Source organism: Uloborus diversus, chromosome 4 (assembly GCF_026930045.1).
Source record: "Uloborus diversus isolate 005 chromosome 4, Udiv.v.3.1, whole genome shotgun sequence".
NCBI classification, from domain to species: Eukaryota; Metazoa; Arthropoda; class Arachnida; order Araneae; family Uloboridae; genus Uloborus; species Uloborus diversus.
In genome coordinates this window covers 77,768,730-77,783,935 of record NC_072734.1, presented here as the reverse complement: position 1 = coordinate 77,783,935, position 15,206 = coordinate 77,768,730, and the positions used below count along the sequence as shown (strand labels likewise).

Below are 15,206 nucleotides of genomic sequence, written 5' to 3'. Positions count from 1 at the left end.
TTGAACTGGGAGGGGATGGGCACCCCTGGGAGGGACAGGGCATCCCGAACTTAAGGGTGGGGGGGGGGGGGGATTTTCTAGAACGTCAAAAATCCGAATACACTCTCATGAAGTTTTAATAAACTCAAAATAATTTCAGAACCCCATCAGCCGAAAATCAGTTTCCTTACGGAAATTAATTTAACTTTCTTTGCGTCAAGTCGGTGTATTTTCTAGCAGTTCATTCAGTTTTCTTTGTTTAATTACTAACAATAGTTCATCACAAAGTACAGTAGAACCAACGATAGAACTTCGTTTATACGGCCCGCGTTTATCCGGATCCAATTTGTAAAGTTTGTATTCATTCAGATATTAATTCTAAATTACGGTAACAAGAACGGATCGAAAAGTACGCTAAACGTTTGCTCATTATCCTTATATATATAATAGCGAATTCACTGATGGAGTAACGCTCCTGACGTCACCAACAATGAAACTCGCGCCATAGCATGATAATTTGATACTATAGTTTGGTAATGTTTGACACGCAGGAAAATGCTTTATTTTGATGAGACTGAACTGGAACCGGTAAATTAACTGTTAAACTGGTAAAACTGTCAAATTTTAAGGAAATGAAGAAATGAGAAAGGGGTCAAAACAATGAACATTATCTACTGGATTTTAAAGTTAATCCATTGGAGTTTCGGTTAAAATTTCAACTATCAAAAAATATCACCTAACAGGCAATTGCGTCGTTCAAATGTGGGGACAATTTTCTCCCGTCATACCATGACGGGCTATTTTCTACTTTTGATTGAATGTATAACTCCTGCACAGATCGTAATATAAATTATAGCCATCTGACAGACATCACGGCGTACTTTGGACCGTCAATCCGACACAATTGCACTGCAGGCGTACTATTATCTATATATATATATATAAATGGATGTATGTTTGTGGGTGTGTATGTTCCTTTTACAAATCCACAGTTTTCGTCGGATTTCTTCTAAATTTGGCACAAAGGTAAATTGTTGCTCAGGAATTCATATAGGCGGGTTTTTGGAATTTTAAAAACACCCAAAGAGGTCTAATTTCATATTTTGAGTCATAAAATTGCTCTTTTCTGCACGATCAAATTTTTGTATAGTTATGAATTACGTCTACATGAAAAGCCCGTAAAAAACTGCCCTAGATGAAGCTTCTTCAAAGTTTAACTGTAATCGTTAAATTTGTGAACCTTGGTTCAAAGCAAATGAAAATGGTTAGCAACATATAACCACCAGGAGATATTTTAAATGCAATCAACACAAAAAGTATCCTCAACCATGGCCGTTAATGTCGATTAGCGACAAGCGTAAAGCATGTTTGGAAAGAAATCCGAACGAAAAAGAAATGCTGTTTTTCAGTAGTTCTTAAATTGCACCCGGAAAAGACATAGGGATGCATTGAAACACCGTCGGTTCTTCATCAATTTGCTTGCGCATTTTGCTAATAAGTTTTCAAGTAATAATACCGTAACAATAAACGAAATTTTGATCTGTATTTTCTGCATAACCAGCACAGAAAATACCAAAATGAGATAGGTATTAAAAATGCATTCAATTATCGAAGTACAATCTTCAACAGTTTTAGCGTTAGAATACTAAACTTATATTAAAACGACATCCTTGCAAAGGAAATTTAATTTAATATTGTATTATCCTTAAACAAATCAATATGTAAATGTTATTTATACTATTCCATGATTTACCTAATTCGGTTCACCTATGTTTCACCGAAATCGCTCCAGGTTATCAAAGAAAAAGGGGTAAAAGTACTATTAGGGCTAATGGATTGCAAAATAATCATTTTTGTGCATAGTAGTAAAGATTGAATTTATCTTTCAAGGGGGAGGGGGATAGTCATGGGGTTCATTACATGTACATAAACTACCATACTAGGATTGCTAATGTGTGTTGAAATAAAAGACTGTGCACCTTTAGACCCGAAACCACACGGAAATGTAATACGGCGGAATTAAAAGTTTTGGAAGGGTAAACGTTTAAAGTTTGAAAAAATGCAAAGAAATATAAATTTAAATTTAAACTTTTAAAATGCATAAACTGTCTCCATTTTTATGTAAACAAATTTCTTAATCGTTTAAAATTTTATGTTACTTTAACGCTCGAAGCAATAGTACACCTGATGGAGCATCTCCGCCGACTAGCAATAATTTTAAACTAGTTAGCGGGTATGATGCAACTTTTGACACTAAGAGATTGCTCCTGAAATGGGCATGATGAAATATTACACCACATTATAAAGTTTTTTCTTTTTAGTCTTCATCGTGAAATTAGTTGAGCAAAGCTCCATTTCCAATTTCAAGACTCTCAGTTCGATAACTTTTATTGTAAACAATCGAAAAATATTAGTGTTTGTAACTACCACTAAGTAATTCAACCGTCATTGAAAAAATGGTGTAAGATAAAAATGGATACGCATCAGTGTTATAGAAGCAACTCTGTTCACAGTGGAGGGATAAGGTGAAACAATTTGTATCTCATGTATAACCACTTATCGCAATACATCATTCTTTAAACTTCAAGAAATTAAGATCTCCAGTAAGACTTAAGTTCTGTATCACGATCAATAAGTCAGAAGGGCAGGCGATCAAGTACTTTAAATGCATGTGAAAATTACCTATTTCCCATATAGATAGCTTTATGTTGCATGCTTAAGGTTGGGTTCACTCAAAAATGTATTTCATTTTGCTGCTGGAACGGGGACTAAGAATTGTATTTAGGAGCAAGATTTGAGTTAAATTTACAAATTAAAAAATTTTGAATAATTTAACTTTTTAGTGTTTGAATTACGTTTCTAAACGTGGAAATACATTTCCTTCGTTTTGAAGCTGCGGATATGGGGAACAGAATGTGCAACAAGCTTTTGTAAAACATAAACAAAAAATTGTCTAATATACAGTTGTAAGTAGAAACAAGACAGTTTTTTTCTTTCTTTTAATTTCATGACCTGCAAATAATTTTTTAAAAAATACGCAGATAGTGACCAAAATGTGTACGCCTATTTCTTTATAAGGCAGTTCAATTGACGGGTTTTATATAGTTCGTTTCATAAGTTCGTGTTCACGTACTCCATTTTTAATGCTTAATGTAACTTAAAATAATAACTATAACTATATCTATAGCAACTATTATTCAGTGGAACCATTCCTACCCCTCATTACGACTGTGACTATGTAAATTAAAAATTTCGATATTCTCAAAGGAATACTTTAGAGCAGCAAACTTAAATAAGTGCTCTTACTACCTGCATCAGAATGAGTTATCATGTACAACATTTACGGCAAAAGTGTGAGGTTTTAAAAATTGGAAATAAAATTTTACTCAAGACAAATTTTGAATCGTTGCAAGACACCAATATTAATGTCTAACTGTCATTTTCGCTTACGAAAATAGAAATTTGACATAAATATAAGAAAATAAAATGTAGTTGACGTACGTCTTTTTATGCAACTTACACTTATCCAATTTTACTACATGGCATGCTACTAAATCTACACGGAAAAGGCAAACAGACACATTTTGTGAAATTATTTATACTAAGTGACAGTTTTCTACGGAATGTGCTTGCATACCTGAACACTTACAAAAACTTATAAAATGAGTCTACCTAACACGTGAAACCGTAAAAGTAAAAACGCCGCCAGAAAATCCGTGAAACGGAACGTTAACTTTTATATCTGAAAATATTGTAACGGTGTCATATTTTGCATATATTTATAACTGATAAAAGCCATTGAATTTTACTCACGACTCTTTCTAGGAAGACATTCCATGATTTATTTTTTCCAGAATAAAATGTATGTGAAGAGTACTACAACATGCTTTAATGTCTTGAGGTATACAAAACCTTCAAACACAGAACAACGATTTTCGTATTCGAAGCACCACGTAAAAGGTTGTCCCACAAGATATGCAAGACAATCATTTTTCTCTGCATTAAGGCAATGGATGTACCGCCCATCTGTTTCAACCGCAGACAACGTGCCAGTGGACACGACAGAACCAAAGAACATTGTTGACATAACCCCGATAACATGCCTCATGCTTTTTCGTTTTTACTTGATGCTATTTTTTCTGCAAATGCTCAACTTTCTGTGCTATTTACAGTCTTGAAAATTTGACTCAAGAGTGGTGTGAATGCAGGTTTTTACTGTCATTTAGATAGAATTCCTCCATTTAATTATCTGAAAGATATGTTGCATTGAGAAGCACCCGGGCAACGCCGGGTATTAAGCTAGTTAGTGATAAAGTGCGATCGTATGTTATTTTGTCAAAAAACATTGTTTTTGCTGTTTTTAGAGATACGTTGCCTTATTTAAGGATTTTTTTTTTTTGCTAGTTACCCACATTGTCCGGACTTTCGTTTATACGAATACGGATTACTTTTGATCCCAGTTAGTCCGGATGAATGAAGTTGTGCTGTGTACAGTATTGTATGCAAATATTTTTCATTCTCCCTTTATGTTCAGTACACAAGGATACTTACTTTTTGTTGATTTTTTTAACAAATGTAATTACACATATTGTAGCGTTATATTCTGTTCTACATCATGTTCATTCATATCATCTAAGAACAAATCATATTAGATGTCTAGAAGCAAAAATCGTGTTTTTAAGTGTTATTTAAAAAAAATCCTTATTTTTAGTGCAAATTAATCATTTCCAGAATTTTGCATTTAAACTACAGTACAACCTCGTTTATCCAGACTAACTGGGACCAAATGCAACCGGATAAACGAAAATCCGGATGAATGAGTAAAACACATTTGTAAGTAACCATACTTATCGTTTATAATAGCAAAAAACGACACATTGTTGCAAAATTATATAGAATTGTTACTCGCAAACACTTTGTCACCTTTTTTAGGCTATGTCATAAAAATAAAATTTTTAAAATTTGACATGCACATTTGGGGTGCAATGTATTTGCACCGCACCCGAGAAACTCATTTTTGAAAATTAAAAAGGTTACCAAATGGCCAATTTCAAAATTTTTTATGAAAACACGAATGTTTAAAATTCTTGTTCTAAAACCATTCAAAGGCTTCCTTTTGACACTCTTTCTACATGTCTTTCTGACTAACTTCATTTCTTTACAGTTTTAAATGCTCAAATAAACCTTACATTTTCGTGAAATTAACAAAAAAAAATTATTTTTTAACCATTTTTTATGCATTGCAATTTTTTCCTTTTATAATCCAGTAATATTTTTATTCACAATTAATGTGCAATATGCATCTCTTTGTTGGAAATGCAAATATGTTAATATCTTATTGCTTTAACAACCAAGAACAAGCCTCGCTGACATGGCTCGACGAGAGGCCATGTCAGCGTAGTCGGAAACTAAAGTCCCGGGCCTGGGGGGGGGGGCGACACTGACGCAAAAAAAGGAGGGAAATAAAAGAAGGAAAGAAAGAAAAGAAAGAAATAAATGAAGAAAAGGGGGGAGGGCGGACTCCGAATAAGAGAAAACGTAAAGATTAAGTAAAGTTTACTCTTTCGGTATTCACTGTTGTGGCACTTAAAATAGAGTTAATTGTTTTCTAGTAAGCAGTTTTGATATTCCCCCCCCCCTTTTTTTCTTGTTTTCCCTTTTCTTTTCTTCCCCCTTTTTTCTTCTTCCCTCTCCATTTTTCCTTTTCTCCCTTTTCTTGCTATCATCATTTAGAATTACTATTTCAGTGAATATAAAATATTTTTCCACTCTACAAATTTGATCCGAATAAGCGGAGTCCGGATAAGCGACGTTCTACTGTTTTCTGTTAAAGAAACAGCAGGATTTCTTCCACGAGAGAGAGTTGACATTGAAGAGGATTCCACTTTCAAGGAAACGCGGATCAAGAAGAAAGCGAGTCACTTTTCTCTTGGGGGGGGGGGGGCGTCTCCTCTCCTTCTCGCCCTTTTTTCCTAACTAATTTCGGATTCAAATGGGCCTCGTGATTAAAGGGCCTTATTAAAGGGATCCGGGAGACAAAAATCGTCAAATTTTGCAATTTGTTTTATTTTTTTATTTTTTTTATTACTAAGAATTTTTTCCCCTGCTTGAAATGACGTTTGAATCTTATTTCTATCTTAATTAGATATAAAGATATAATTATTTTTGTTGCATGAGGGGGGGGGAGGACATTTAACTAATATTATTTAACTTTAAAACTTCAAACGTGTTTCTCTCCATGATGCAATTTTTCCCCGATTTTTTTTTTTTTTTTTTTTTGAATTCAAACTTTTATAAGTCAAGAACTGATAAAGTAATGAAATCTGGAATATATCTCTTTAAAACAGTTTACTTTAATTTTGTATTCGGCAAATTAAACAAAAACTTTTACTGCAACAAATGTGATTAAAAAAAGTAAACTAGAATTTTTCGAAATTTTTCTTCAAATATTTTCCATTTATAATTGAATTAATATTTTTTAAATTGCCGAATAAAAAATAAAGCTGAGATATTTATGCATAACTTTTTGAAAAAAAAAACCTTGAAAATTTATTAAGAATATTTTAAGTTTTAGCGATTTAAAGCAACCACATTTTTTTTTTGAAAAAATGAATTAAATTAAAAAAAAAATATTTTTCAATATTTGTTATGATTTTGGTCAATAAATAGATGGTGAATAAGTGCAAAAAATTTGAAAACTCTAAATTGTTATTAATTTCTATTCAAATGTGTCCCGGACTCCCTTAAGAATGCAATAGTTAAATTAAAACTCAATTAATTTTTCATTGAAATTAATTAATGCGAAATCACTGCTGCTGGGCTGTTGAGCTATTAAACACAAGATATCGTGGTGCTATTTATCAGGAAAGACATTTTATATTACAGTAGAACCTCATCGTTGATCTTGCTCCCGTTTTAAATACTCCAATCATTATAGTAATAAAGGTTTCGGTATTCTAATATTCAGCATTCGGTTCATCTGTAACATTTTTCAAGCTCTGCGTTTGGCACCTTTATCGCTGTCACAAAGAAATTTGCCTATTTCTATTTAACTGCATATTCTTTACTAACTTTAACTAATACGTGAGAATTCCCATTGTTGAAAAACTACTTGACTGAAAAGTAGAGCATTCAGGACACCTAGTGGTTATGTGATTGCTGTCATAAATGCTTTCATGTTGACAGGCAAAAAATAGTTGTTTTGTTTCAAAGTATAGCTCCGATAACAAGACGCATGATCTTGAGAGCATTTGTTTTGTCTTGGGAAGAAGTTAGAGAAATTATTTTGGAATAAAGCTAAGAACCATCGCGGTACGTCAATGGCAAAGCAAACTGGCTTGCGCCATCCCTACTTTAACAAATGGGACCTATCTCAGTTCAAAGTATCAGAGCTAAAACCATATTTATCTCCATGCAAGGTATCAATTGTCCTGTTATGATATCCAGAATAAGCTCAATTATTTTTAGCTACCAGTTTGAAGGTAATTTCAACTTCAATGAGAGGACATCTTTCAATAACTTGTTTACTGATAATTCCAGACTGATGAGTCCATATCAAGGCCGAACTGCAGTCTTTGAATGTCATAACCGGGCTATCGGCATACAGGCGTCCCTCGTATCGTATACCATCGTTAATTTGTTCCGAAATCGTAGATCCGAAATAGTATCAAAACTGTGTTATACGAGACTTTTTTAAAAATAACTTTTAAGCTTATTTTTTACACTAATTAATCATATACATAGTAAAAATCATGTCAATATGTATCGTGTTGTGTCGAAACCGTGTTTCGTGTTATATCGAAACCGTGTTATATCAGACTTAGAAATAATGTGAATCAAGGGATGTATACCGTGTTATATCGAAACCAAGTTTAATAAGAACAAAATGAAAACTTATTAGAGTTATTATCAAACATGAACAGAATGTATTGAACAAAAATGAAATTCCATCCTTTTTAAAGATAAACTTACGTGTTATATCGAAAGCATGAAGTATTAAATTCAAGTTTCGTATCGGGTGTAATATTGAAACCGTGTCATAATGATCGCAAATGTGGTACCGTGTAATATGGAAACTGTGTTGTACGAGTACCGTGTAATACGAGGGACGCATGTATTGCATCTGACTTAAAGGTGGTAGCCTCTATTCCTTATATTTACCTAGTTCGGTACAGAAGTGAAAAGTCGTACAGTTTATACTGCCGTAGGCAGGTAAAGAGCAATAACTACAAATTTTTCATTTTCCTTTTTTTTTTTTTTTTTTTTTTGCATTTTTGTCATATATTGTACGTTAACTTTATTGTACAATCTCGCTTGCTTATTTGGTTTCCGCCGAAAAAAAGATTCGAAAAAAACGTCTACTTCCAACATTTTCCTACTGTTAGTATTGAATCCACTACACATTTCTTCAAATATCTCGAAAACTCATTTCTGTAGATACCGCCGTTTACCTGCACACGGCAGTATAACACCGATCTCATTTTTGCACGTCAGAATATCCGTCTTGCTATTCAAAATCAGCGTCGCCATCCAGAGCTGCGGAGGCGGAGCGAAAATGACCGGCTCCGACTCCCTGAATTTCAGAGCCTTCGTCTCCGACTCCACAAGCACTGGCAGAGTGGTGGACTTAGGGGGAAAATGACAGACTCCGAATGTAAATTCTTCGACTCCAACTCCTTTACTCCAAAATCATTCCGGCTCCGACTCCGCAGCCCTGTCTCCTACTGTATCTTCAAGATGCAAGGTTAAATTTATTAACGAATTGTATTTCAGTTTGGCTTTCGTATTTGATTTTGTGCTCTAGTGTGATTAGGGGCCATTCATTAATTACGTAAGGATATCGAGGGGGAGGGGGGTTGGAAAAATCTCTTCATACCCTTACTTTGGGGAAAGGGAGGGGGGGGTGTAAACCTACTCTTACGTAATATTTTCCAAGTCGATATTTTACATTAGAAATCGCGCGGTCAAATGGTTTGGCAGGGATCATATTTCATTTGCATCTGGAAGGTAAGAAACGTATTAGGATGAGATGTTTTTCATTTGTTTTACAAAGAATGAATAGTGTAAAATATTGTAGAAAGAATCACACTATGTATGGCATTTTTTATTTTTTATTTGTATCGCACCATATACAAAAAAAAGTCGAAAAAAACATTCAGTCTAAATTTCAACTTTTTAGTAAATATTTCTTTCCACAAAAAGGTTTAATTTCATTTTTAAAAAAGGAAATGGAATCTTACATAAGAATAGGGGGGAAGGGTTTGAAAAATCTTTCGCACCCTTACATGGTGGGAGGGGTGGGGTCAAAATTTGCCAAAAACATCCTTACGTAAGTAATGAATGGCCCCTTATAACAAACTGCCAAATTTGGCAAAGATAAAGGAAGAAGGTTGCGTGTTAGAAAAAGTGGGGCGGAATTTCACCTTTTAAATTAACAACATTTTTCTCTTGACAAAAAATATTACTACTATCTTGCAATTTCATCATGTACTTAAAAAAAAATATGACGGATAAATTTATGACATCTTAAGAACAAGAAAGTTCACTCAAATTGTGACTTGAAAATGAAAAAAAAAAAAAAAGTGTCATCTTTAAAACTTTTCTTCGTAAAACATTTCCTTATCAACCCCTACGTTCTTTCCGAAGTTGCTACATGGTTTTGCTATTAATTTTTCCATTACATTGTGTAAAGGTAACTAAGTTTCGCATATTTCTAAAGATAATAGATGAAAATATCTGAAATATATTAATTTATCTGTCGTATGCCATTAGTCAAAACTAAATTGTCTAAATAAAAAAAGAAAAGTACTAAAATCTATCGTCAACTTGACTGCGTATCTGAAAGCATTACATTTATCAATGTGCTTCTGTGTTAGTGATGTATCCATCATACAAGTGCATGAGAATAATAATGAGCCAAGTCCGATTCTAATCCTTGAAGTTGAGTTCTAGAGAAAATATTTCCAAATGACGTTGCGACAGATCAAAATTATGCCAGTTGTGCTGCTCTTCAGTATATAACTTAGTGTTAGTAGTTTTCTTCTCAATCCGAGAACGTATCGGAAATATATACAGGGCAGGGTTGGCAAAAACCCGGGTTTTTTTAAAAAAGCCCATGAACCCAGGGTTTTTTGGTTTTTTTTTTAATAAAACCCAAAAAACCCAACTAAAGCTGGGTTTTTTAAAAGAAATGTGGGGTTTTTTGTCTTTTTTTAGGGGAAAGGTGGGGTACTCGTAGCATATTGTAGCATAAGTATATGGACAAAGCACAAAAAATTGTCTTGATAAAAAAAGCTGGAAAATTCAGCGTTTTCTGAAGAAAGGTACAAAAGACGACAAAATTCAAGAATGGTGAAGTTTCAGATTTTTTTAGTTTCCATGATTACCAACAGTTAAGGCAAAGTTACTTCTTGAGTGATAAAATCTATTGTTTATTTGTTCGTTTTTAATTTCGACATTTTTTTTTTGTATTTTACTTTTATTATATTTCATTTTGTTATGCAAAACTACTGTAGAACTTCAAGTAGTTTAAATCCCTTTTTACTGAATTCCAGCTTAATCAAGACATTTCTTTGAATTTTATGTTGCCTGTTTTTCTATTTCTGTGTACAGAGTAAGAAATATTAAACTTTTTCGTAAGATAATGAAAATACTGTACATCCTATTCTGTTTTCTGTCCGACCATTTGTAAAACCTGTTAATTTCTAAAAAAATATACCTTGTTTATTCGAGTTTTGTGACGTGTTGGTTTGCAGAAAATAATTCACATGAGAGCCTTTTAGCTAAAGTAGTATCCTTTGTACAATCTGCAAATATTGAGAAAATCTGACGTGACAGGACTTAGTCAAGATAATTTGAGCTCCTTATTGACCAGTTGAAGGAAAAAAGTTAAATATATTTATTTAAAATCCTTGAAACATTTTTTAATGCCTTTAAAAATTAAGAACTACTATTAAAGTTCAAAATTCATTTTTTATGTCCATTGCCTATTGTGAAGAAGAAATAAAAAAGAAGTTTAAATTGTAAAAGTATTTAAATTAATTATTTTAAAAAAAAAGTTATCAGAAAATTTTAAAAAACCGAAAAGTGGGCTAAATAATGGGTTTTTTTAAATGGGTTTTTTCAAAAAAACCCATTGGGTCCAATCCGGCCAACCCTGATACAGGGTGTTCCGTTTTAACCTTCAAGACTTTTATTTTCGCAACCGTTAGTCCAAGGTGTATACTTCCAATTGCAAAAATGTTCAAAATCAGATGCAGAGTTCAGTTATTGAAAGTTTGAAGCAAAAATAAAAATGAATAAAAAAAATACAGAATTTAACTTTTTATACGGGCTTCAGGTCCCCTAACTAATATTTAGGGAAATTATCTCCAATAAAAAATAATTCCTACACAAAAGTTTGAAGCAAAAATAAAAATAAATAAAAAAAAAATACAAAATTTAACTTTTTATACAAGCCCCAGGTCCCCTAGCTAATAGGTTAGGAAAATAATCTCCAATGAAAAACAATTCCAACACAAAAAGTTTGAAATTGGTACGACCAATATTCACCAAGATATGAAACGCAGCGTTTTGTGACTTACACCACTTTTCACTCGCCGTCAATAACATCTTTTGGGGGTAAATGTAGTGGTTAACAAGGATTTAAAATTACAGGTGTTCATAGAGTGTGATTTTTCAAATTATTCGAGGTTTTACAGTGTGTTTTTGCGTATCACGGCATAACATTTGCATTATTTTTGAATAGCAATGAAAAATATAAATACCTTGCTTTTCTTACTTTGACGACCTGTCATTCTTCTGAAAGAGCGATGAGTTCCAATCTCATCTTGTGTATGGTCCCTTAAAATTTTAAACTGTAATATTTTCCTAAGTTTTGGTCGCACAAATGTCAAGTTTTTTGCGTTAGTAATAGTTTTCAATGGAGATTATTTCTCTAAACATTAGTTAGGGGACCTAGGGCCCGCATAAAAAGTTAAATTTCGTATTTTTTGACGCATTTTTATTTTTACTTCAAACTCTCAATATCTTAATTCTGCATCTGATTTTGAACATTTTTGCAACTGGAAATATACATCTAGGACTAACGGTTGCGAAAATAAAGGTCTCTCAGTTTAAAACGGAACACCCTGTATATTTTATTTCGTTATGGGGCCCTTTCGTTAATGGGCAAAATGCGAAAAGGAGGTACTTGTTAAGGAAATTAGGAAATGAATTTTTGACTAAGAAATGTGATTGACTCTATTTCACGATTGAAAATCACTTGATTTTTCTTGAAGGTTATTTATTTTATACTAGTGGTACCCGCGCAGCTTTGCCCGTAGTAGAAAATTAAAACGTCATTTGACTCACCTATATATTTAAAAATAATAGATCCTTTCTCGCCAATTTGCTTTTGTTCGTCCACGTTAGGGTAATTTGCTCGTCCTAGTTATGATAATTTCCTCGCTAATATGTTCTTAAAATTGGAATAGAAAAAGAACAAAATCGAATTTTGAAAAAACCGCTTGGAGGTGCTCACCCCTATGCTACGAACTAATTTTGTGCCAAATTTCATGAAAATCGGCCGAACGGTACGTGCACGTAACAGACATCCAGAGAAACAGAGATTCCGAGACAGATTTTCAGCTTTATTATTTGTAAAGATGAAATTTACTTATCTTTGCATCTAAATATTACAGTTCACAAATTATAATGAAAATGTTGCAATTAGTTTATATAGCAGTTCTCAAAAATCAAATAATGTTTTTAATATGCATACACAGACGCACACACATGTCCAGAAATGTTTTCAGAAATTTTAATTGATCCGCGTACCAAAAAAGGTAGAGAAACTCTGTCCTGTAGCGTTTGAACACACCTCGTATATGCACCGATTCTCAAAACAAGGTAATTTGCTGCACTTAAGCTTTGTAGATCGTTTGTTGCGTATAGAAAGAATATTTGTTTAACTCTGCGATTGAAAACAAAATGTGTACCGCTAAGCAATTTTTCTATTCAGTGTAATCCGAGTATATTTGTTCCAGATCTAATCTTTCTATTTGTGAACTAAGGTTTTTTTTAACCATGTGTCGCTGATTTTAACTAATGTTCGATCACACGGGGTGAGAGTACGGGCTTTATTTGCAAAAGTGAAGTCCTCCCTGTAATATTTTTATCTATCGTTTAAAAAAAAAAGGAAAACCGAAACAGTTTTAGAAGTGAAAAAAGTAAAATATAAAAACTTGGAATCTGATTTTGAGAGATCAAAATCTTCGCAATTTAAGCATACGTACTCTTTGTGTAAAATCTGGAAAAAGTGGGTAATTTTTTATGGAATGTTGGAAAGCATTTTTTTGTTCCCATGTAACTACGTGTTAATTATTTGATTCCCATGTCCTTATATGTGCATCTAAAACGGGTTCCGTGAGTGGAAAGCAAAAAGTTTTTTTAATATTCTAATTTTACTATTGAGGCAGTGAGAAGCAAAGGGATGTGAGTGGGGTTTGAGTAAAACGCGAAATATCCATTTTGACGATTCCCGAGTTATTTACAAGGAGTTTTCTCGTGACGGCTGTATGTCCGTATGTATGGATGTACGTATGTGCGGATGTATGTCGCATAACTCAAGAACGGTATGTCCTAGAATGTTGAAATTTAGTACGTAGACTCTTAGTGTGGTCTAGTTGTGAACCTCCCCTTTTGGTTGCACTCGGGTGTTTCTAAGGGGGTCTTTCGCCCCTTTTTGGGAGGAAATCATTGTTAATTTCGATGTAAACTCAAGTGGTGTTACACTTGAGTTTACATCGAAATTGACAATGATTAATGTTAAGTGGTGGACACTTAGCGATATATCGCCAGTCTTTTGGTCGCCAAGTTTTGTCGCCAACTTAGTGACAAATTTGGTGATTTTTTTTTTTTCATTTTTAAAATCTGGTTTCAATTTGGCCACTGTTGGTGATATTTAGAGTAAACTATTGAACCACATTAAAATTCCCATAATGAGAAAATGACATTAAATTGGAGTAAAAGGAAGTCATGTGATGCACACATCAGCTCGTTTAAAGACAAAATTGAATTTTTCTTTTAAGGAGAAAGCAATATTGTTATTACCATATTTATTATTCGCCCTTGATCAAACAGTTTAATTTTTATGCAGGTAACACAATTAGTTAATACGTTTCAATCGAGGAATAAATGTATCCGATACATAATAACTAATCATTTTTACAACATTAAAAAACTACAAGTTTCTCCAAGATTCATTTATCACAGAAAATTACCGTAGTGTTATTAATTGAAAGATTCAGCGGTGAAAAACAATTTCCGATTTCCCTCCAATGCCACATTTTAACAAATGGTTTGTGGGTTTTCCTTAGTTACTGTTTCGAATTACCGAAGCAGGAAAATGAACGGTAATTCCTCGCACAGTTCGTAAACTACCTACTTTTCACACCTTTAACACAATGAAGGGCTCCATTTAAGAGGAAAACTAATGTATGAGGAAATTTATTTAATCAAGAAGCGAAACGTTTATTTTGAAATATTGCAAAGAAAAGCCTTAGTTTGTTTCTTTATCTGTAACTGTTTCTCTTAGTTTACAAGTTCCTTGATTTTGCTAATTGAATATGATGCGGATATCAATCAATCAACTGGAATGGATTTTTCCAATGTTTGAAAAGGAATTGTGCCTTTATTTTAAGCTAGACAGAGTTTTTCAGCGACAAAAATGAATGAAATCAGCGACATTAATAAGCAAACTATACCATTAATTTTCATCAATTTGCATGCTTCGGACAGCGTAAAGTAATATGTCGTTCAAGATTTGTTGTCAAAAAAAAAAAAAAAAAAAAAAGAAAGAAAGAAAAGAAGTGATCATAAAAATGTATAAATAATCATTCCTCACTTGGTCGCCAAAGTATTTTTTTTCCCGATTTTAAAATTTGTAGTTTCTTTTTTCTTCAATTTTTTTTCTCATGTTCGAAGTTATGGTTTAGTGAAACTATAAATGGATGTGTAAGTAACAATATTGAACCGTCAGAAAAACATTCGTCTTAACAATGAAATAATTTCCTGTTTGCAGGGTTGACACTTGATTGTACAATTAACGTTGTTGCTGTTAATAACTTAAATATTAATCTTTCTTAAAACTCACAATGTTAGATTTAACCTCCGTTTCGCCGACACTTTAAATTTCCTCCCCCTCTAAATTTCTCAAAAAATAAGACTGAAAAGAAAAAACAGGAAGG

General features: G+C 33.0%; 1 protein-coding gene across 1 annotated transcript in view; it reads left to right on the top strand.

Moving 5' to 3' along the window:
* The first annotated feature begins 8,020 nt into the window (after positions 1–8,020).
* The window catches only part of LOC129220652 (A disintegrin and metalloproteinase with thrombospondin motifs 7-like), a 52,088-nt gene continuing 44,902 nt past the window's right edge, over positions 8,021–15,206 (top strand). Inside the window, exon 1 of the mRNA XM_054855080.1 lies at positions 8,021–8,092. Within this exon, the coding sequence (XP_054711055.1) occupies positions 8,021–8,092 (72 nt within the window). The remainder of the gene's footprint in view (positions 8,093–15,206) is intronic.